At 37.4% G+C, this 22,444-nt stretch overlaps 1 protein-coding gene across 1 annotated transcript in view; it reads right to left on the reverse strand.

Annotated features, from left to right (window-relative positions):
* Positions 1 to 8,314: 8,314 nt before the first annotated feature.
* cacna1fa (calcium channel, voltage-dependent, L type, alpha 1F subunit a) overlaps positions 8,315 to 22,444 on the reverse strand; it is a 28,466-nt gene continuing 14,336 nt past the window's right edge. Inside the window, exons 30-45 of the mRNA XM_079383551.1 lie at positions 21,818 to 21,949; positions 21,656 to 21,721; positions 21,462 to 21,553; positions 21,166 to 21,325; positions 20,764 to 20,891; positions 20,558 to 20,654; positions 20,136 to 20,238; positions 19,308 to 19,409; positions 19,058 to 19,182; positions 18,827 to 18,937; positions 17,718 to 18,007; positions 15,701 to 15,895; positions 13,699 to 14,030; positions 13,498 to 13,610; positions 10,568 to 10,885; positions 8,315 to 9,768 (exon numbers count right to left, since the gene is read on the reverse strand). Coding sequence (XP_079239677.1) covers positions 9,559 to 9,768; positions 10,568 to 10,885; positions 13,498 to 13,610; positions 13,699 to 14,030; positions 15,701 to 15,895; positions 17,718 to 18,007; positions 18,827 to 18,937; positions 19,058 to 19,182; positions 19,308 to 19,409; positions 20,136 to 20,238; positions 20,558 to 20,654; positions 20,764 to 20,891; positions 21,166 to 21,325; positions 21,462 to 21,553; positions 21,656 to 21,721; positions 21,818 to 21,949 — 2,574 coding nt within the window. The 3' untranslated portion in view covers positions 8,315 to 9,558. The remainder of the gene's footprint in view (positions 9,769 to 10,567; positions 10,886 to 13,497; positions 13,611 to 13,698; positions 14,031 to 15,700; positions 15,896 to 17,717; positions 18,008 to 18,826; positions 18,938 to 19,057; positions 19,183 to 19,307; positions 19,410 to 20,135; positions 20,239 to 20,557; positions 20,655 to 20,763; positions 20,892 to 21,165; positions 21,326 to 21,461; positions 21,554 to 21,655; positions 21,722 to 21,817; positions 21,950 to 22,444) is intronic.

Here is a 22,444-nt window from a genome sequence, read left to right on the forward strand (position 1 = left end):
AGTAAGCCCCGGTAGGAAAATCTGACAGGTAGGATAAAATGTCAGGACACCGGCTACAAACGCAATTAAAGTTCTGAGTAATGAAGTTGAGCTCAGGTTATTGTGCTGTGGGATGTGTTTCACATAAATTTATTTGTGGCGACTCACCATGATATCAAAACTTCAAAGGATACCTTCAAAGTATCTTGGAGAGGTGAGGTATCCAAGTCGCAACATCTAGCTACTGGGGTGCCTCAGGGCTCAGTTCTTGGACCACTTCTCTTTTCTGTCTACATGGCATCACTAGGTTCTGTCATTCAGAAACATGGCTTTTCATATCACTGCTATGCTGATGACACTCAACTCTACCTCTCATTCCATCCTGATGATCCGACGATAGCTGCTCGCATCTCAGCGTGTCTATCAGACATTTCTTGCTGGATGATGGACCATCACCTTCAACTCAACCTAGCTAAGACAGAACTGCTTGTAATTTCAGCTAACCCATCGCTTCATCACAATCTCAGCTTCCAGTTAGGCTCATCTACCATAACTCCTTCAAAAACAGCCAGAAACCTTGGAGTTGTGATTGATGATAAGCTGAATTTCTCAGACCACATTGTTAAAACTGCCCGGTCCTGCAGATTTGCATTATATAATATTAAGAAGATCAGGCCCTTTCTCTCAGAACATGCAACACAACTCCTTGTTCAGGCTCTTGTTCTGTCCAGACTTGACTATTGCAATGCTCTCTTGGCAGGTCTTCCAGCCAATTCTATTAAACCTCTACAATTAATCCAAAATGCCGCTGCAAGATTAATCTTTAATGAGCCGAAAAGAACGCACGTCACGCCTCTGTTCATCAATTTGCACTGGCTACCAATAGCTGCTCGCATTAAATTCAAGGCATTAATGTTTGCCTACAGAACCACCACTGGCTCTGCACCCCTTTACCTAAATTCTTTACTTCAGACTTATGTGCCCTCTAGAAGCTTGCGTTCTTCAAGTGAACAACGAATTATTGTACCATCCCAAAAACACAGAAAAACACTTTCAAGGACTTTTTCATTAACTGTTCCCATCTGGTGGAATGACCTGCCCAACTCGATCCGAGCAGCCGAATCCTTATCTTCAAGAAACGGCTAAAAACTCATCTGTTCCATCTTTACTTGACCCTCTAACTCTAGCACTATCTATTCTAATTGTATTTGATCTATGTCTTTTTATTAAAAAATAACAATAATAATAATAATTATCTGTACTGCGTTAGGCTAACCAAGACTTGTAATAGCACTTGCACGTTGTTGCTCTTTTGTTGGTTTTGATTGCTTCTTATGTCCTCATTTGTAAGTCGCTTTGGATAAAAGCGTCTGCTAAATGACTAAATAAATAAATAAATAAAACTGACCGATTTTCCAAAGGCTTCGTTGAATAAACATGAGCACGTAATGCACGTTTAAACATCAAAACGAGGCACGGGTGTTTTTATATCACTGTATTTCTGAGGGAAGATTGTCTTTAGAAAATGTTCAATGTCATTTTCACTTCATTTTTAATGTTATATGCCTGATAAAGCAGCATTTGTTAGCTCAGCGCTACTTTGTATAATATACAGCCCAACAGCTCTACTTCCGCTATAAAGCGCCTCCTGCTGGCAGAGACTGAATTTACATTTTTAATAAGTCCGTCCAAGTATTTATCGCTGCACCTCAGTCGGTCTGATTTACAAAGCGAACATATTTTGCTTGTTATGAAAAAATAATCTTCTCTGGCTGTTACTGATTCTATTTGGATGTCTACCGGAAGTTAAATTATGGCCACAAAAGCGCGCATGCGCAGTAACGTTTGTTGTTGCCATTGAAACCGTTTTATACAGGATGCAAACATTTTGGAACTTTGTGGAAAATGTAAGTTCTCCTTTCTGTAAAATGTTTATGGAGAATAACAAATCTGACTTCCTGTCATTTAGTGATTTCTTTTGCTCTTTTACAGTGCTTCTAAACTCCAGGTTACTGATATCTGCAGGTACTTCATCAGTCTATTAGGGGGTAACGTTACAATGATGCTTCATGCATTCAGAGTTGTTTACACTGTTAAAGAGTTGGATTCTCACTCATGCTAGGCATGGACAAAGTTTCAAAAAACAATTTGGACGTATTTATAGTATTTCTGTGCCAAAAATCTCACTTTCGGTTTCGTACAAGTTTCGGAGTTTTGTGGTTCTTGCTGACGTAAACGACGGTGGAACTCCTTATATGGGTATTTCTCCAGGAAGATCGCGCCCGTGCACACATCGACCAGAGCGAGAGCGCGCCCATGCTCTGGAAGAATGTCTCTAAAGAAGTGTTTTTGGTTGTAAGGGAAAGATAACCTTGTTCAGCTTCCCAAAAGAACCCAGCGTTGCATGCACAGTGCATTCAGTTAGTTTTTTTCGGGGCAGCAATGGAGTGTTTTTGTTGACGAACGTTTTATAAACAAGGCCCAGTTGGACACTGGATTTACACATCGTTTAATACTGAAAGATGGAGCAGGCCCTGCTATTAAAGATCCCGTTCATGACTCAGAACTGCAGACGGTAAGTGAAACGGCATCAAATGTGTCTGTTTTGTTGGCGATCGGCACAAGTGCTCGTCACTCTTTAGCTCCGCCCACACGGCACGCCTCCAGGAGCTCGGCTTTTTCCCGGAGAGAATCGTAAAGCTGTATCTTTCTTTTATTAATACAAAACTAAAGACTTTTTGGAGATCTGAAGGATGCAGTACTACTCTATTGGTACTCTAGATTAATATGAGATCGGGTGAAACTGTGTGTTAGGTCCCCTTTAACCACATAACAAATGAGCAGTTACACCACAGTTATTGTAACCGCTTAGTCTAGTTTAACCCTCAATCGGTTCACGGGGTACATACAACCCCAATCGACATTTCCTTAATAAAAAAAAAACGGTTCCCTTCATCTGAGTGGAATAAGATTTTGTGACTTTTCCTACATAATCTATCTATACACACACAAAAAAAACTGGGCTTGATTCGGTTGTTCTGAAGGTATGTAAAAAAAATTTTTACAAATCTGGTCTTCGGGGTCAATATGACCCCACATTGAAATGAATGGGAAATGTGAAAAAAACTCAATATTTTTTCTTCATTTGTCAAAAAAAATCTATAAATCCAGAATAAATCAGAAAATTTTCACACGGAAATGAAGGCCTACTACTAGAGCATAAATGTGATGTAGAAAAGACATGCTCACTCACTCACACACACACACACACACACAAATAAACACACATGTATTTGTGTACTGCCACAGAGAGCATTTTTATAGAACTGGCAAAGGAAATCAGTCACAAATGCAGAACAAAGATATAAAAGGGTAAGACCTAATGCATGCACACAAACACACAAGCACACACGCACACACACACACACACACGCATTCTCTCACTCTCTCTCTCTCTCACACACACACACACACACACACACACACACAAGCACAAGTACAAACACAGACATATGCACACATGCATTCTCTCACTCTCTCTCTCTCTCTCTCTCTCACACACACACACAGGCATATGCTCTCTCTCTCTCTCTCTCTCTCACACACACACACACGTACGTACAAACACAGGCATATGCACACTCTCTCTCTCTCTCTCTCTCTCACACACACACACAGAGGTGTGACTGTCACAGAGAGAATTTGTATCCAATTTGGCTAATGAAATCAGCACACATGCAGAACGCGTGTGAGTGAGACCTAATGCATGCACATGCACACTCACATGTAGAGAGAGCAAGACAGAAATGAAACGGAGATAAAAGACAACTGACCTGTTCCACTGTAAAATGTTTTCGTTTAGATGTAAGAGCTAGATCTGTATTTTGAAAACAAAGTAAATGCTCCCACGCAAAGGCTATAAAAGAGGGTCTAAAACAGACATTTCAAAATGCATCAAAAACTACAAAAATTCTGCTATTTTAAAAAGTAATAGTTTTAAATGTCCTTTCTTATGTTTATATATATATATATATATATATATATATATATATATATATAAAAATTCACAAAATGTATGTCAAAAGTTGTGATACAAGCAGTTGGCCACATGCAGTAAAATGAATGGCTCTCTATTGGCCTCTGCTGGTCAACACTATTTATTTCTTAAACTGTAAATAATTTAGGTTTATCTCTAACCACTGGATGGCGTACTTCTACACATAACACCTAGATCAATATCCAGAAACAGTTTAAGTTACATTTAGATCATCATTTAAGTGTTTTTTCCATTAAAAATCAATATTTCATATGCAAGATTATGGTGTAGTTGAGGAATTGTGTGGTAAATAGGTACAAAAGTACTTCAAATCTCCCAAAACACAGCATTAATGAATAGATGAGAAGTAAACAAAAAAAAATATATATTATTTGTATAATTAAAAATGTGTATTTTTTTGTGCAATTTCTCTATCAATTGTTGGGGTCGTATATACCCCAAAGCCCACATTGATAAAGGGGAAACGAAGGTCTCTTTAGGGTTAATAAGTGGCTTCATTTTGTATACCTGTGTTTGCAGCAGAGCCATCATTATAGACTCTGTTTTTAAAATCAAACAGATCTGTCTTTAAGACTTAACTCTACATATAAAAGCATAAACAAAGGGTTGGAGCTTAGCATCCGCAGAATCTTTTAGATCCTCCCACTTTAATAATGTTATGTAATGTCATAAAGCTTTTGCTATGAGGTAACTCAATACATACAAACTTGCCTTCGGTTCTGCTTAGTTTGATAACTTGCTCGCTCTCATCTTGCGACTAATGACAAATGAAACCTTGAAGCTGGAATCTTATCTTTTCAGAGACCGTAATTACATGTGATGGGTTTGTCCAGCATCTCAGTTGTGGTAAGGTGTTGTGTTGTCACAATTTATTTATTGTATTGTATAGGAAGTAGTAGATGTAATGATGCTTTTCTTTTATTCAGACTCTGGGGTGATCCATGTGCAGTCAGCAACCTGTGGCCGCACAAGCAGCCAAATATGCAGCGTTGGACGACCCCATGGTGAAACATCTAATGAGGAGTGTTCAATAGATGTCCCCGAGGTCTCTAAATGGTAGCAGTCTTTCACTATGGGCTGTTTGCAGTTTTTGTTTTTTTTTGAACTGACACCATCGCTGCAATATGCCTACTTCCATACTATAAAATAGGCACACAAAGAAAAACAGTACATGGGGAAAATGGTATGTCTGAAATTCTAGTATTAAAAACGTAGGTGAAAAGTATTATTTCTACTGAGATTCTAAAGTGTGCATCTGATGAACACACTTAATGGTAACGAATGGTCGTGACACAATGTTGCCAGGAGGTCACGTCAGAGTAACATGACAGATGTATTCATATGAATTTTATTTATACTTCAAATATCAATTCTACAATAGAATATACTGTTAACGGGGTTAGTTTACCCAAAAATGAAAATTAGTCCATGTTTTACTCTCCCTCAAGGCATCCAAGGTGTATAGGATTTTCTTCTTTCAGACGAATCCAATCGGAGTTACTAGCGTTAGAATGGGGGTGTGTTTGTTCAACAGTCCAAAAACATGCCTCACATGGCTCCGGGGGTAAATAAAGGCCTCCTGTAGCAAATCAATGTGTTTTTGTAAGAAAAAATCCATATTATAAACTCCTTTATTTCACTTCACTACGGAGAGAAAACAAAATGCCAGTCACGAATTAGAAGCACAAAACAAGGATTTGTAAAGAAAAATGTCGGAGGATTTTGATATAAGCCGAGAGGAGACTGGTTTCCCTTTGATAAAGTAAGGAAACATTGCTTCCTTTCCTCCTATAAACAATCATTGGTTTTCGCGAGACGTGCACGCGCTGCACCTGCTTTACATCCTATGTCATCCACTAACTGTTGTAAGCGCGTTCACGAGAGACTGCCGTTCTAGTGGAAGTTACATAAAACTTTATATTTAAAAAAAAATATATATTTTTTTTTATTATTTACAAAAATGCATAGATTCGCTACAGCAGGCCTTTATTCACCTCCCGGAGTGCCTAAAATGTGAGGCACATTTTAATATGGATGGATGTGCTTTATTTGACTACTTTTGGACTGTTGAACAAAAACGCCCACCCATGCCAATATAGGTTAAAGCTTGGAAGAGCAAGGACATTATTATTATTATTATTATTATTATTATTATTTTGTTTAAATATAACTCCGATTGGATTCATCTGAAAGAAGAAAGTTATATACACCTAGGATGCCTTGAGGGTGAGTAAAACATGGGCTAATTTTCATTTTTGGGTGAACTAACCATTTAACTAAGCTTTTTAAAAAACAAGGTATGGTCACATTGATGGCTATGTTGACTAATGTTTCCAAATATCCATTTAGGACTGTCTTTATTGTTAAACAGGTGTGATGGACTGAGAGTGTGTGAGTTAAACACTCAAGGACTTGCACCACAAGATCCATGTTATGGCACCTACAAGTACTACACTAACAACTTCTCTTGTGTCCCAGCTGCTGAGGGATTTTTATTTTTTCTCTTCCATTTCCTGTTCATTTCCTTTTCTGTTCCAGCTTGTAACTATCGCCTCTTTCCAGAAATAAGTGTGACTTGTCATGGTGGATACAGTTACTTGAAATGTGGTAAGTGCTTTTACTCAATTTTTCAGTTTGACCCTGTGTTTTTCAGCTGTGACCACAAAACCAGTCTTATGTTGCACGGGTATATTTGTAGCAGTAGCCAAAAATGCATTGTATGGGTCAAAATGGTCAACTTCTTTTATGCCAAAAATCATTAGGATATTAAGTAAAGATCCTGTTTCATGAAGAGATTTAATACATTTCCTACCGTAAATATATCAAAGCTTAATTTGATTAGTAGTACGCATTGCTAAGAACTTCATTTGGACAACTGGCTCTTTTTTTTTTTTTGTACCCTCAGGTTCCAGATTTTTAAATGGTGGTTTTTCAGCCAAATATTGTCCTATCCCAATATGCCATACATCAATGGAAAGCTTATTTATTCAGATTTCAGATGAGAAGTCTCAATTTCGACTATTATACTTATGACTGGTTTTGTGGTCCAGGGTCACAATTCATAGCTTTCAGGCACGCAACCGGGCTCGAAGACCTGGAGGGCAAAACATCCATAGAACTGCAACAAGCCTGTCAATTTGTCATCTGTTTCCAAGCCGCGAATATTTAGATCCCCTCTCAAAAGAATGAAACAATATGTGAACAAAATGCAAGTTTTGGCCATTTGCAATCCTTATTAAATGTACCGCTATATTTCAGTCACTAAGCAGTGCGACAAAATGTTGTGAAAAACACTTAAAGTGCCTTAATGTATTTATAATTCCGTACACACCTTGATTATGCTTACTTTATATAGGTAAGCAGATGAGCCTGGAATATGAAATGGTTCCGTGTTTTCTAATGGAAACCATTTAATGTGTAACTTTGTGCATTGTTTATATTCTGGGTTCATCTGTTTGTCTGTAAAAATTCAAGTCCCCATTATTTATTTAGCATTTACAATGCAGGTTGTGTCAAAGCAGCTTTACACTATTAAACGGGGAAATAATGTGTCGAAGTAGTGTGCCGTTCTCCTCTGGTCAGACGATATCAGCAGTTTAATTCTAGGCTGCAACAGTCAGATTGTGCAAAGGACTCCTCTATTTCATGTGGTCTTGTCCCAATGGCCGTCTAGGTGATGGGTATTTGGAGGGACTCCGTCTCTGGTGTAAAGTATGCTTCATCAGTAAGGTGTGTACTGTGTATTTCAGCTTTTTAATATCAGCGTTTTACTATATTACTGAATGCAAACAGTGTAAAAAAATAACTGGCGGTCAGTGGAGCAAATCCTCCTTTTGCCCTCCAGGTGGATGTTCCTATAAGGGTGTGACATCATGTGAAAACTATCAATAGATTAGATCACAAAGATGAGCAAACAAAAAGAATGCAAGGGACTGTCAATGGGAAATTGAGTTGACCGTGTTGTCGTTTGCTAATTGCTGTGATCGTTTGATGGGAGTGAAAAGTTGCAGCAGGGGAATGATTGCTGAAAGTTATCTATTGGGAAAACCTATTGCCCAGAGAGGGGTGTTCATTTTTTTTTCTTCTCATTTGAAGATTACAATGACAAATTAACAGGGAAAAGGTTTGCATGGATAAATTGGATTAAAGTTGATCAAAATGGGGTTTATGACAGTTCATATTGTTCCAAAGCAGCGGCACAGAAAATTTAAATCAGGAAGTATTCTGTTCAACCAGAGAGTATAGAAAAGTAATGTCAAAATGGTAGTATTTAAGATGTGTATGTACTTTTATGGTCAGTAAACATTGTGTTCAATTAAGAAAAGCACGTTAGGAAAGGATTACAACCTGTGATTAAAAATATTCAACAGTTGTCCAAAGCTGGCTTCGTCTGAAGTATTAGCAAGTGATCGGCAATTTCCCATTTTGCAAAGTCTACACTAATCATTTATATGAAATGCTGAAACTTTCCATTTTAAAAAAATCCATTTTGTGACTAAACTTACAGAGTCATATAAATAGTTCCCTGTAGGTTTGTGTGATCCAGTCATTTGAAAGTTATTGGCTCTTTATTATAGCTAGATAATCTTATGAAAAATGACGATTTCCACAAACACAAATACCTTCAACATAAATGTGCATATTTTACCAAATCTCAATTCCTTTTCCAAATTTCGATGCTGCCTTTATGATCTGACGCAGTGTCTTTTGAATCTTTTCAGATGCTGCTTCAGGACTCTAATCATAGAGTAGGCTAATCCTGTGGTTTGCTTGAAAGGGATGGTTCACCCAAAAATTAAAATTCTGTCTTTCATTACTTACCCTCATGTCGTTCCGAACACGAAAGACCTTCATTCAGCTTCACAAATTAAGATATTTTTGAAGAAATCCGAGAGCTTTCTGATCCTGCATAGACCGTAACATAACTACCCCGTTCAAGGCCCAGAAACGAAGTAAGGCCATCGATAAAATAGTCCATGTGACATCAGTGGTTTAACCGTAATTTTATCAAAATAAAGAACACAAAAATAATGGCTTTATTAAATTTTCTTAAAAGAGATTTTTTCTTTTTTTTTCTTTGCACACAACGTATTCTCGTAGCTTCATAAATGTACGATTTAACGTCACAATGTTTTTAACTATTTTTATGTCCTTATTACCTTTCTGGGCCTTGAACGTGTCGGTTGCGTTACTATTTCATCAAAAATATCTTAAATTTGTGTTTGGAAGATGAACAGATACGGGTTTGGAACGATATGAGGGTGAGTAATTAATGACAGAATTAAAAAAATTTGGGTGAACTATCCATTTAAGCTCTTATTAAACTTTGCAAAGCAATAGGTGTAAGATCATTGAGGTAACCAACCACAATTTCCTTATCTAAGGAAGGAATTGAATATAATTATTAACTGCCCAGCTGAACTGAATATGAAAAGTTGAACGTTTTTGAGTTTGTGATGCAGAGAACATTACAATCACACTGACAATCTATGTTCTGCCCTCCCCAACAAACTGAAGCCCATTTAGTATGATATAACACAGTTCATCTCATCAGACAGATCTTCCTCAAAGCGTCCGATCGGTTGTCCTGCCCTTCCACGACTTAAAAGGTCAGTTGCGGCACTCTCCATTTCATCAATAGTCATGTGACAGGCACCTGCGATTTCCCGCTTTGCAAAGTCAACAAATTTGGGGTCTTTGGCATACAGACCCAAGCCTTCAGAGATCAGGATCTAAAATAAAGAAATACATACACGCATAAATAAAAATTCTTATATATTTATATTGAACTAAATCTAAAAAAAAGTTTACCTGTGTTTTAAATATCATATTTGATACATCAGATTTTCATGGCTCATATCACATAATATTGTATAGTAAGAATATAACCCTCATACTTGAATGACACCTTTTTTTATTCCGAGCCCAAATGGGACTGAAAATATGTAATTTGGTGCAGAATTTCATAAGTTATGATGCTTGTAAATCTTTATAACAGTAACACAAAATCTACTGACAACAATGACATCCCACAAATCATATTTATATAAAATATGTATATATAATCAAGTAGACCTAAGTTGCTTCAGTCCAGTATGTGTTCATCTTGAAATATTGCTAACAATATAAAGTTAATCTTATATTTACTTTATTAAAATCAGTAGATTTCACAACAAAGACATGTGAACCACAACCTGACGGGGAGAGTTTTTACAATTATACTAAAAGGCTTTTTACTTGCTAAAACGTTATAAACTATGCATCAGACGATAGAAAAATGAAGTAGATTGTGTAGAACAGGTCCCTAGGAATTAATGTCAAATATGATACAATAGGCTTTATAGGGGTCAAGTTTAATTTTTTTGTTAATCACATCCAAAAGAGCTAAAAGGTTATGCTTCACTGCTGCAAAACACAAAGTCCGGCTTAAATAGTTTTATAGCCACTGTAACTGCACATTTGACAACTATCCTTATTACTTATTTTCAGGCAAAATGGTTATTTGATGCAGCATTCAGAAAGCACATTTACCGACTCCACGAGGCTGTCAGCGCTTCCCTTCTCCATGTATCCGGGGCTGTTTTGGGAGGGCACTCTGAGAGTGGTGTATGCCCGAGGCTGCTGGGCCACGCCTGCCATTCCACTGCCAATCCACCCGGGACGGGCCGACGCCGGCAGGCTGGCGCTGCCATTGGTGTCGCCCCACATTGCCTGAGTGCCCCCCACCTCGTTCATCAGGATGAGCGGGGCGTAGAGGAGACGGCCCCGTTTGGCCTGGTTGTTCGCCCAAGAGGCCGAAGAAACCACAGATGAAATGCTGCTCCGCCGTGAGTCGTAGCTGTTGTTTGTCTGTTGGAGCAGGTACATAAATCATTTTACTTTTTGTGTGGAAACTGAAATGTGGCAATTTAAATTCATTTAATGTTTCTTTTTTTTGTACAATTTTGTGTTTATAGTAACCCTATTAAAAAAAAAAAAAAAACTGTGCATAGTTGTATTATATTCATATTTCATACTAAATATACTTCAAATCCATTGACACATTTATTGACATCATTTAAGACTTACTGATATAAAATAATTATTGAACTTTATTTGGAGTATTTCTTTATTGCACAATGCACATTTCTTAATACGAAGCATAAAATGTCTTTTAATGTCGGTATTGATGAGTATTGTATGATCTTTGAATAATATTGATCTTTAAATTTAGGGTGTACCTGAAGTATACTTGCAATAGTACACTTACTTCAGTACATCTTCAGTTGGACTTCAGCACTACTTCCACACAATTAAAGCGCATTAAGTACAAAATTAGTTGTTCCAATTTAGCTGACTTTAAGTACACCAGTTTAGTATACTAACAGTACAGTTGCAGGGTATTTTTATTAAGCACATAAATATGTAAATGTATTTGTAGTATACTTAGCACAACGTGTATATTTTTTATTTTTTTTGTCTAGGGAAATTGCTGCTATTAAGCTTGAAATATGAAATAATGGTCTGTTAACTGAACTGTTTTTTTGTTTTTTTAAATGTAATTTTTTTCTGCATTATATTTGATATATTAGGCCTTTATAGTAATTTACTGACAAAAGTGTTTTTTGTTACATTTACATTCCATGAAACCTATGTTGCTTTGCTTTTATAGTTTCTTCAGTGACAAGATAAGTTTATTGTAAATATAAATTATATTGTAATATAGATTATATTAATATGAATAATAATTATAATATAAATCAAAATGAATTTGTAGCACATAGATTATAAAAGCAAAATCAGAAATCAAGAAGTTAGAGCAGGCTGCATTTATAAATAAACAATATAGATATTCATTTTAGCAACACTCAAATATCAATTTGTATATAATTAATTTAAATTAAATGATACATATACAGTGCCTTGCGAAAGTATGCACAGCCCTTAATTTTTTTCACATGTTATGTTGCAGCCTTATGTTAGTTGCTTTAAATAACTTTTTTTTTCCACATCAATCTACACTCAATACACCATGACAAAAAAAAAAAACAGGTTTGTAACAGCTTTGTAAATTTATTAGAAATAAAAAACTGAAGTGATTCCATTGCATAAGTATTCATACCACTAGAAATTAAGCTCAGAAGCATTTATATCGCTTGTAGATGTTACTACACTTCGAGTGAAGTTAACCTTTGCCAAATTAATTTGAATGATTATGATGTGGGAAGACACACACCTCTCAATAAAAGGTCTAACAGCTGAAAATGCACATTAAAAACCAAGCCCTGAGGTCAAAAGAACTGCCTGTAGACCTCAGGATTAGAGACAGGATTGCCTCAAGCCACACTTCAGGTGAAGAGTTCAGAAAATATTCTGCTGCATTGAAGGTTCAAAGAAGCATGTAGCCTCCATTATCCATAATGGAAGAAGTTTGAAACAACCAGGACTCTTCCTAGAGCTGGCCTCGTGGCCAAATTGAGCAATTGATGGAGAAGACCCTTGGTTAGACTGGTCAATAAGAACCTGATAGTCACTCTAGTTGAGCTCCATGATCATATATGCAGATCGGAGAAACTTATAGAAGGACAAACATCACTGCAACACTCCACCGATCCGGGCTTTATGGTGGTGTGGCCAGACTCGATCCACTCCTCAGTGAGGACACATGAACACACTTGGAATTTGCACCAAAGCACCTAGAGAACTCTCAGACTGTGAGAAACCAGATTCTCTGGTCTGATGGACCTCAATTCCAAGCATTATGTTTGAAGGAAACCAGATCTGCTCATTACCTGCAGAGGACCATCCCAAAAGTAAAAAGGTGGCTTATAGACAACTCTGTGAATGTTCTTGAGTGGCCCAGCCACAGCCTGGGCTTGAACCCAATCAAATATTTCTGGAGAAACCTTAAAATGTCTGCCAGTCCTCATCCAACCTGACAGAGCTTGAAAATGGAAGAGATCAGGAGAAGAATGGCAGATAATTGCCAAACGCAGATGTGCAAAGCTAGTTGCATCATACCAAAAAGACTTGAGGCTGTAAAGGTGCATCAGCTAAGTACCGCATTAAGGGTATGAATACTTGTGCAATGTACTTATTTCAGCTTTTTAATTTGAATAAATTTGCAAAGTCAACACAAATCAGTTTTTTGCTTTGTCATTATAGTGTAAGGAGTGTAGATTGATGTGGAAAAAAGTCATTTAAAGCAGTTTAACATAAGGCTACAACGTTACAAAATGCGAAAAAAATAAAGGTATTTTTTTTTACATGAAGTATAACTTGCTTAAATCCACTTATTGATATTTCAGAATGAATAATGAATAAGTTATTTTAACTGTTCATTCAAATCAGCAAAGAATGCTAATACTAAAGAATAAATTTACAATTATATTCAATGTCCTCTGCTTCCTGAAGTTAATGGATAATCCACCAGTAGACAGAAGACATGTAGATTATCTACAAATGATGTTGGGGATGTGTACCTGTGTTCGTGCCCTGCAGGGTGGGGAGTTTTGATGGTAAGTGCCTGGAATGGGCAGATCCTCATTACTGGTCTGCCTTCTCAAACACTGGATGTTAAAGTTGGGCTTTCGGCCTGACCGATTCAGGAAAAAAACAATGTGAGCTGAACACATTGCAGCTGAAAACAGTACAGAAATATATAATACTGTAGTTGGTTTTACCTAAGGGAGTCGGGGGAAGCATGCGCCGCCGTGCAGAGAAACCATTGCCATTGTATTCATTTCCGTTGTATCCATTACTATTGTAACCATTACCATTGTATCCATTGCTGCTGTAGCCGTTGCTGGAATAACGGTTGCCTAGATAACCAGTCCCATTGGTAACATTGGCATTGTAGCCATTTCCAGGGTAGACATTACCTTGGTAGCCACTAGCATCTTGGCTGTTGCCTTGGTAAGTGTTGTTAATGTTATTGGGCTGAACTGGCGCCACACTTTCACTGCTCCCATTAAGTACTGGTGTTTGTGCTGGAGGAACCTCAGGAAACCACTGTCTGTTCAAACATCGAAATAAAAAAAAGACACACATTAATTTGTGAGCAAAGTTTGTAAAATATGAGAAGGTCTCTTCTGTTTGAGTCATGTGAATGTCCCGATATACTCACAGCGAAGTTCTTTTTTTGTTCTTCGTTTAGGGTAATGAGAAAATTGAAATACCTTTGCAGTGGTTTTACTGTTAGCAAACATCCTGACACTGTCCACATTTGTTGAGAGCAGCGTTTAGATGTGTAAATAGGTGTTGTGCGCTTTCCTCTCAATAACAATATAAACGCAACAAAATAACAGCGGTGAGAAAACAGCAGTTAAGAAAGCATCTGATCATAGTGATGTGAATGTTTGCACAAGCTCTGCAACTTGGCACTCCAGTAAAGTTACATCAAGTTAATTTATTTAGCACTTATATGGTAGATTGCTTTAAAGCAAGCAGATTTACAGTATTAAACATGATAAAACAGTGTCAGTGTTGTTTATTTAGAATTTTTCTATTATAAAGCAGCTCTCGGATGCGTTCCTGTTTTAACATGCATCTAACCTCGACGGACTGGACTGAACATAAGAAATGAACCAATCAAGATTTCCATGTTAAAGAAGGCGGAGCTTCAGAGCAACACCCGCCTGTTATATAATCACCACTGACCAATGGTAGTTTGAGGGTGTTTACCAGCCAGAGCAAACTTTTCTAGAAAGTTCACTTTGACACTCTCCTAATGCACACAAACTCCTAATGCACCTCATTTTGGCCTGAAATGACATCACATCAGTTCGTTCTTTATTGTAATTTATTGAAAGTTTTTTTCCCCAGAAAGTCTGATTTGGCAAACCATTTTAAAACTCTCAAAACAAACTGCGTTTTGGACTGATTTTGATATTGCTTTAAGTATATCAGGGCCTGGACAGCATAGAAATACTGTTGGTAGATGCCACATTCAGTCGCTCCAAACAAGTCGATGTGTCCGCCATCTTGGAACGGTTAATGTGTCATCACTCACAGTGAAAACGAATTGCTGCATCTCAATTCGCATACTATCCATCCAAAATAATATTTGAAATTAGAATTAGCGTGTTCCAAATTGTAGTATGTTGAAGTGAATATCTCAAAGGTACCCGGATGGTTTACTATTTCTGGTAGAAATTTGCCATGCACTCTCTAACAGCTAATTTTGCCCACAACCAACTGTGTGTTGGATGAGGATTCGATTAGAACTACAAACACGCATAAAAAGAACTACAAACATGGTGGATATGCAAGCCCAATGGACAGGTAGAGAAAGGCTAGAGTCTGATGAAAAACTATTTAAATGTTATCCACGTTACATTTCAACAATGTGGCAAGCTGTCACAGGTGACAATGTGTTTGTTTGTGTTTTTATATTTATTTGTATGTAACGTCTCTGTCTTCTTGTCCTGTGTTAGTTTAGCAAAACCATCTGCTGAAATCTATTGCAGATACAGATATTTATACATGGGTATAACTATGGTTGCAGACACACAGTCAACTTGCTCTCGAGTGTTCATCGACTGGCTTTGACTATTCCAATGTGGCAGACAAATTCTGTACAAAGACCCATAGAAAAATCCACTAATGATGCATTTATGTATGCATATCAATACATGACAGTGCTTGTTTTGGTGCATTATGAGTAGTCAAACATGTTGTACTCACCTATCATTTAAGACAGCACTCTGAGGCTCCCCCTTACTAACACCGCCTTGCTCTGTAGGATATGTCATCTCTGTGACTCCTCCTGTCACCCCTCCATCTCCTCCTGGAGTGATGATGACTCCTGTGGTTCCATTCTGCAATCCTCCATCCGGGGATGGCGAAGGAATATAGTCACAAGCGCTGGTTGTGTCAGTCCTGAATATGAAAAATACATTAAGATGATATACAAAAAAATCCTTGAAAGATTGAGGTTGTTCTGTCAGCTTGTGGTCTTTCCTTGAAGTTCTTCAAATGCCTTTTGAAAAGAATGAGTAGACAAACAACTGAGAGAACATTCCTGTCACCTGCATTTCTTCATGCTAACTGCAACAAGCCAAGGCTGCAACAGCTGAAAATGCTCCACAATGATAGTGTACTTTCCAGATGTTTAAAAGTACTGTAAGTCAAAGTTTCCTTATAAGACAAGATGCAAAATAACTGCCATCAGCAAAGTTAACAAAAAGACAAATTATTGACAAGTTGGGTGTTTTACTTCCGTTATGCCATCCTGCGAAAATGAACACGCATCAGTTTTATTGTCACTTCGCTGCTTTGCTCTTAGTGTGAACAGGCCTTAAAGGGACAGTTCACCCATAAATGAAAGTTCTGTCATCATTTACTAATACCGAACGAGATTCCAAAACCTAAGATTTTCATATGATTTACACCATCTTTCAAAAGTTTGGGGTCGGTAAAACTATTGTTTTTGAGAAAAGCCTCTTTTATTCAATCAGAAATAATAACAATAATTTTGTAAAATATTATTTAAAAAAATGCCATCAGAGTATTAAAACAAAATTTTTTTTAATTAATTCCAGTGAAGCAAAGATGAATTTCCAGCATCCTAACTCCAATCTTCAGTGTCACATGATCCTTGAGAAATCATTCTAATATGCTGATTTGCTGCTCAAGAAACACTTTTTTTAGGGTATGTGTAGGATTTTTAAGCTCAAATTTAAGACCTTTTTTAAAACCTGCACAAATAAAATTAATACCATATTAATTTAAACAATTATCTATCAAATGACACAAGCAGACAGTACACAAAGCAGCACTGTGCCTGACTTTGAAACGTGCAGCGCTTGTGTTTATTTAATGAAATCATAGCCTTTTTGAAGTTCAATCAACACATTCACCCATATCACAATTCTCATCTTTCCGTCCCCAAATTTAAGACCTCCTGAAATCAAATTAAATAAAAACAAACACACTTTTTTCTAAATATCTTCTTTCCCCAAATGTCTTATGTGTTGAAAGAAACATGCTGGTTTGGATGAACATGAAGGTGAGTAATGATGACAGTATTTTCTTTTTTAGGCGAACTATCACTTTAAGTTGTCACCAGTTTGTGATACTTCATAGTTCCAGGGTTTTCAACCAGGGGTCCCTGAAGTTACTGCAGGAGGGTCATGTGTTATTAACTATTAACTAATTTGTAAATAATGACAATGAGTATAATGCAGTGATGTTAGTTAATGTTCTTGAAGAAAGTTACTAGAAGCTGTTACTGAGAAAATTCAGACAGTTAAACTGGTGACACTGGGGTTGGCTGAGAGGTTCCTGAGTGTGTGAAGGTTGAAAACCCCTGCCATACTCCCATTTTAGAGTATGTGGCATCTACATAGCATGTCTGTCAAGCTTGGCAAGCATCACAACTCCCCAGAATTCAAAATGCTTAGCATATGTTCATGTTAAACCGCAATGAAAATCTTTCTGGAGTGTCTCAAAGCTGTAAAGTGATTTGTTAACTGACAGTTATCAAATTACAGCCCAATTACAAGAGATAAAAACACTGTTAGGTTTTGCCTTGAACTAAAATCTGACCAAATAATACATCCTACAGTCAAAATCTCTCAAACAGCTTTCAGACCTCGAGACTAAGCAAATCAAGCCATTAGTGTTAAATTTTCTAATTCTGCATAGCCTCTGTTTATGCAGGTATGTTTCTATTCTTTTGTCTCTCATCTTAGCTCCTTGCCTTTGGTTGTTATTCAGTATCCACAATGGAGTGAGTTTGCTGTGACTGGAGGCCCACCTGCTGGGCAGGGGAGACAACCTCTGAGGCTGTTCACTTATCACTGTGTTGTCGGACAGGGCAGAGGCCGGGCGGGAGTCCACCAGGGCTTCCTCCAGCATAAAGCTCCCACTGGGTACTCTAGGGGGAAGCTCAATATTCACTGTGGTCTCGTCCAGATGGGGCGGCATGGGGGTGCTTCTGGGAGTGGACATGGTCGGTGTGGGAGGAGCATCACTGAAGACACTGTCACTCTGCCGACAAGGGAAACATAATTTACTGTAGTTGCAGAGAGAAAAGGGTCACCTGATTACACTTTAATTAAAAGTGTGATTTTTACAGTAAAATTATACAATTAAATACTAAATAATACTAACTAACACCATGTACTTACTATAGGGTTAGGATAACGGTTTAGTTTAGGGTTAGTTGCATGTAATTATGCACAATTTACTGTTAATACAGTGTGCACTACTTGTCAAAAGTTTAGAATAAGATGTTTATATATATATAATGTTTTTGACTTCTCACCAAGGCTACATTTATTTGGTCAAAAATAAGTAAAAACAGTAATACTGTGAAATGTTACAATTTAAATTAGTTTCAATTTTACTGTATTTTAAAATATAATTTATTGACACTGAAGACTGGAGTAATGATGTTGAAAATGTAGCTTTGCTTCACAGGAATAAATTAATTTGTATTCCAATTAATATATATTTTTATATTCCTTTTTATACTCCTTTATTTATATTCCTAAATGAACATATATTCCTATTAATATATATTTAATTAGAAAACAACTGTAAATTGTAATAATATTTCACATCACAGTTTTTTTTGCTCAAATAAATACAGTATTGGTGTGCATGAAATACTTCTTTCAAAAACTTCTGCCCCATAGTGTACATGTAACAAGGGCACTAAACTAAAGTGATATGCTTTTTTGCATTTAATATACACAGTGGAAATGCGTTTTTTTGATAGCATTAATCATTCTGTTAGTTATCTTAAAGCACACTGATTGTTCTAGTCCCTCTGGATTTTTAATGTTAGATGCTGGGTTTTCTCACCCTGAAGAACTCCTCTTCTTCCATCATCTCCCCCTCCAGCCCTTCCTCATCCTCCATCGCAATAGCCAGACGCATCTCTGGGGCCAGATCCTGTAGTGTGCGTAACCCAGCCTGGACCACACAAGATGAGAGTTCTTAAAGAATTCTAAAAGAATAACCATTCTAATGCATGTAAAAATGGTCATTTGAAAAACAAGACAACACACTCAGACAACTGTCAAAATTCTTTACCTGGAGAGAGGCTGACTTGTCCTTGCCTTTCTTCTTCCTCTCTTTCTCCTTTCGTTTGCGAAACTTTTTAAAGTAGTCCTGAATCAGGAAGCTGGCATAAAATTTTCCTGCAGTCACCTCATTCCCTAAAATGCAGAGAGATCAATTTTAAAAAAGACAAAAAAAAAAGGAAGAAGTAAAGCTGTGCATGTCATTGGTAATCCATATCAAGCACATAAAGCCTATGATAATATCTCATAACATACTGTACCTGAAGGGGGAGGTATAACTTCCTCTAGAAGTTTAGGTTTGGTGCGTTTCCAGATCTTTTTAATGATAACTCTCAGCTCGTCGTTCTGCTGGTCAATGGGGCCTGTGTTGAATGGAAAGGTACTGTATTTAGGATAGATAAATGCTTAATTTTTTGCTGTAGTGTGTGACAAAAAGCAGACAACAGAGTGGTTATAGTTCAGAGGGATAGTTCACCCAGAAATGAAAATTCTGTCATGAATTACTCACCTTCATGTTGTTTGAAACCCGTAAGACCTTCATTCATCTTCACAAATTAAGATATTTTGGATGAAATCCGAGAGCTCTCTGACCTCCCATAGACAGCAAGGGTACTACCACGATCAAGGCACAGAAACGTAGCAAGGACATCGGTAAAATAGTCCATGTGACATCAGTGGTTCAACTGTAATTTTCCAAAGCTACGAGAATACTTTTTGTGCGCAAAGAAAACAAAAATAACATTTATTTAACAATTCTTCTCCTCTGCTTCACCCTAGTGCCATTTTGGAGAGTATCACGAAGCTTGCTCTTCAAAATGGCGCCAGGGTGAAGCAGAGGAGAAGAATTGTTGAATAAAGTTATTTTTATTTTATTTGCGCACAAAAAGTATTCTCGTAGCTTTGGAAAATTACGGCTGAAGCTCTCAGATTTCATCAAAAATATCCTAATTTGTGTTCCGAAGATGAACGAAGGTCTTATGGTTTTAGAGCGACAGTAGGGTGAGTAATTAATGACCGAATTTACATTTTTGGGTGAACTATCCCTTTTACAGTGTATATGCCAGTGTGTGCGTGTATAGAAGTTTAACCGTCTGTCTTAATCTTGAGTGACGTTCTGACAAGAGCAAACAGAGTGGCATTAAAGGACACGGTGCCATCAGAATGGAGAGGAACATTCATAGCAACCAGTCTCTGCCAATGAGAAAGAGAGAGACAAAGGTGTAGGAATTAATGGTTGTAAGGACAATGCTATGTAAAGCATGTTGAAATGAAGCGGTTAGTGTGTTCTGGAAGGTCTCTATGATATATTGATACTTTCATTAATACTTTTTTGTCCAGCAAGAACATTAAATTGATCGGTAGTGACAGTAAAGCTTATTTAAAATAAATGCTATTCAAACATGTTTGAACAGTAGTGTATGGCTCGGGTTCCTCTTAAATGTTAGTTTACAATTATTTATCACCCATTTCATTGCCAGCCAGTGACTGTACAAATCCAAATCATGCTTACCCTACAGGCTACTCGATGTGGACAGAGTTTCCCAAAGCCCAGCGGAGGCTGAATTCTGCGCAACATGGTGACTACATCTAGATGTTTAATCCTTCCCCTGATGCAAAAACATTCAATAGTATTTATATTTTTTTAGTATTTAGTTATGCTCTCATATAAACAGACACAGAGCATATTGTTTGTGGATGTGTGATGATGTCACTTACGTGGCCTCTGGGTCGTAATCTGACCAGACTCGTTTAAACTCATCGAGGTGATGAGTGCCCAGCACAGTCCAGTCTCTGGTCAGATACTCAAAGTTATCCATGATGACAGCGATGAACAAGTTAATGATCTGAGAAAACACAGATTGGATCAGTTCATCACTGAACAAAATTGTTTATTATTTTCAGAGATGGATTATTGAAAGTTTTCTGGCAAAAGCACAGAACTCCAAACTTTCTGTGAGTGGAGCACAAAGGGAAATGCAAAACTTTTGCGAATTAATGCAAAATGTCTGCCAGAGAACTCAAAACCTCTGTGAGAAAATGCATATGTTTTGTGAGTGTAACACAAAGTTTCGCTGGGCAATGCAAAACTTTTGTGAGAAAATGTTTTTCATCTCTTACCAGGAAGGCACAGAGTGCAAAGAAACTGATGAAATAGAGGTATGCCAGGTTGCTTCCGCAGCTATACTCCTCTCCCGGCTCATAGTCGGACTCTGGGTCACATCGACGTCCTGGCAGTGCTGCAAGCATGATCTGCTGCCACTGTTCACCTGTTGCACACCTGGGTTTGAAGAAGAAAAAGAAAAAAAACATGCAATATACCATTACTTCAAACCATTTACTAACCAGACAAAAGCAGATCATTATCCAACTTCAATTCAAAATCAACCCGAAGGCTGGTGCTGGTGTACACTCACCTGAAGAGCAGCAGTACAGCCATGAAAAAGGTTTGGAAATTGTTGTTCCTATTGAGCTCTGTGCTGTCATCTACAGCTATCTTCCCAAATGTCTGGAAAAAAAACAGAAAGAGAGTTTAAACTTCCCATTCGGGAATGTTCATGTAAGAAGAGGGAGAGAATGAAAGTAGACAAATGTATAAAGATGAACCCACCTGCATCCCAATCACACCATAGATGAAAAAGATCATGGCAATCAGCAGGCCGACGTATGGCAATGCCTAAAGGTAAGCAGAGAGACAGGAAGAAGCGATGCATATATACATACATACACATATATATATATATATATATAGTTTGTTTCCTAAATTTCTCACCTGTAGAGATTTAACAAACGTCCAAAGGAGGGTTCGAATGCCTTCACCCTTGCTGAGCAGCTTGACCAGTCGCATAACTCGGAAGAGACGGAAGAAAGTGATGGACACTTTGGCGGTTTCCCCTTCTTTCCCCTTTTGAAGTGGAGAAGGAAAACATCAGGCCAGATATTAATGTGATTAAAAAGTCCAGTTAACAAAGTCCCTGATCACGTCAGTCTGACATTTCAGTGTGAATTGTTATGTAAAGCAGTCACAATATAATGCAAGATTTGCTAAAAGATGGCAGTGCAAACTACATCAGACCTGACAGCAAACCTGCAACCTGAGGTTAACTAATCATAATAGATCATATTTGAATAAATATGGCCCTTTTAAGAAATGACCAGGTAAGCTCAAAAAGTTATACTCATATAAGGCATAAAAATGTAACATTTAAATGAAGAACTAACATTAATATTAAAATGCCTAGAAAAACCATCAAACTGCTGTTATAGAAACTTTTATTTATTACCACATAAACAGACCAGAGTTTCTTTCTGCAAATTTCTATATGATGTCACCATAACAGCACCGTAAAATTAATGTCATGTTGTAATGACTGTATTTACAAGATAACCGTGCACAAAC

This window comes from Barbus barbus (genome assembly GCF_936440315.1).
Source record: "Barbus barbus genome assembly, chromosome: 28".
In the NCBI taxonomy this organism is placed as follows: domain Eukaryota; kingdom Metazoa; phylum Chordata; class Actinopteri; order Cypriniformes; family Cyprinidae; genus Barbus; species Barbus barbus.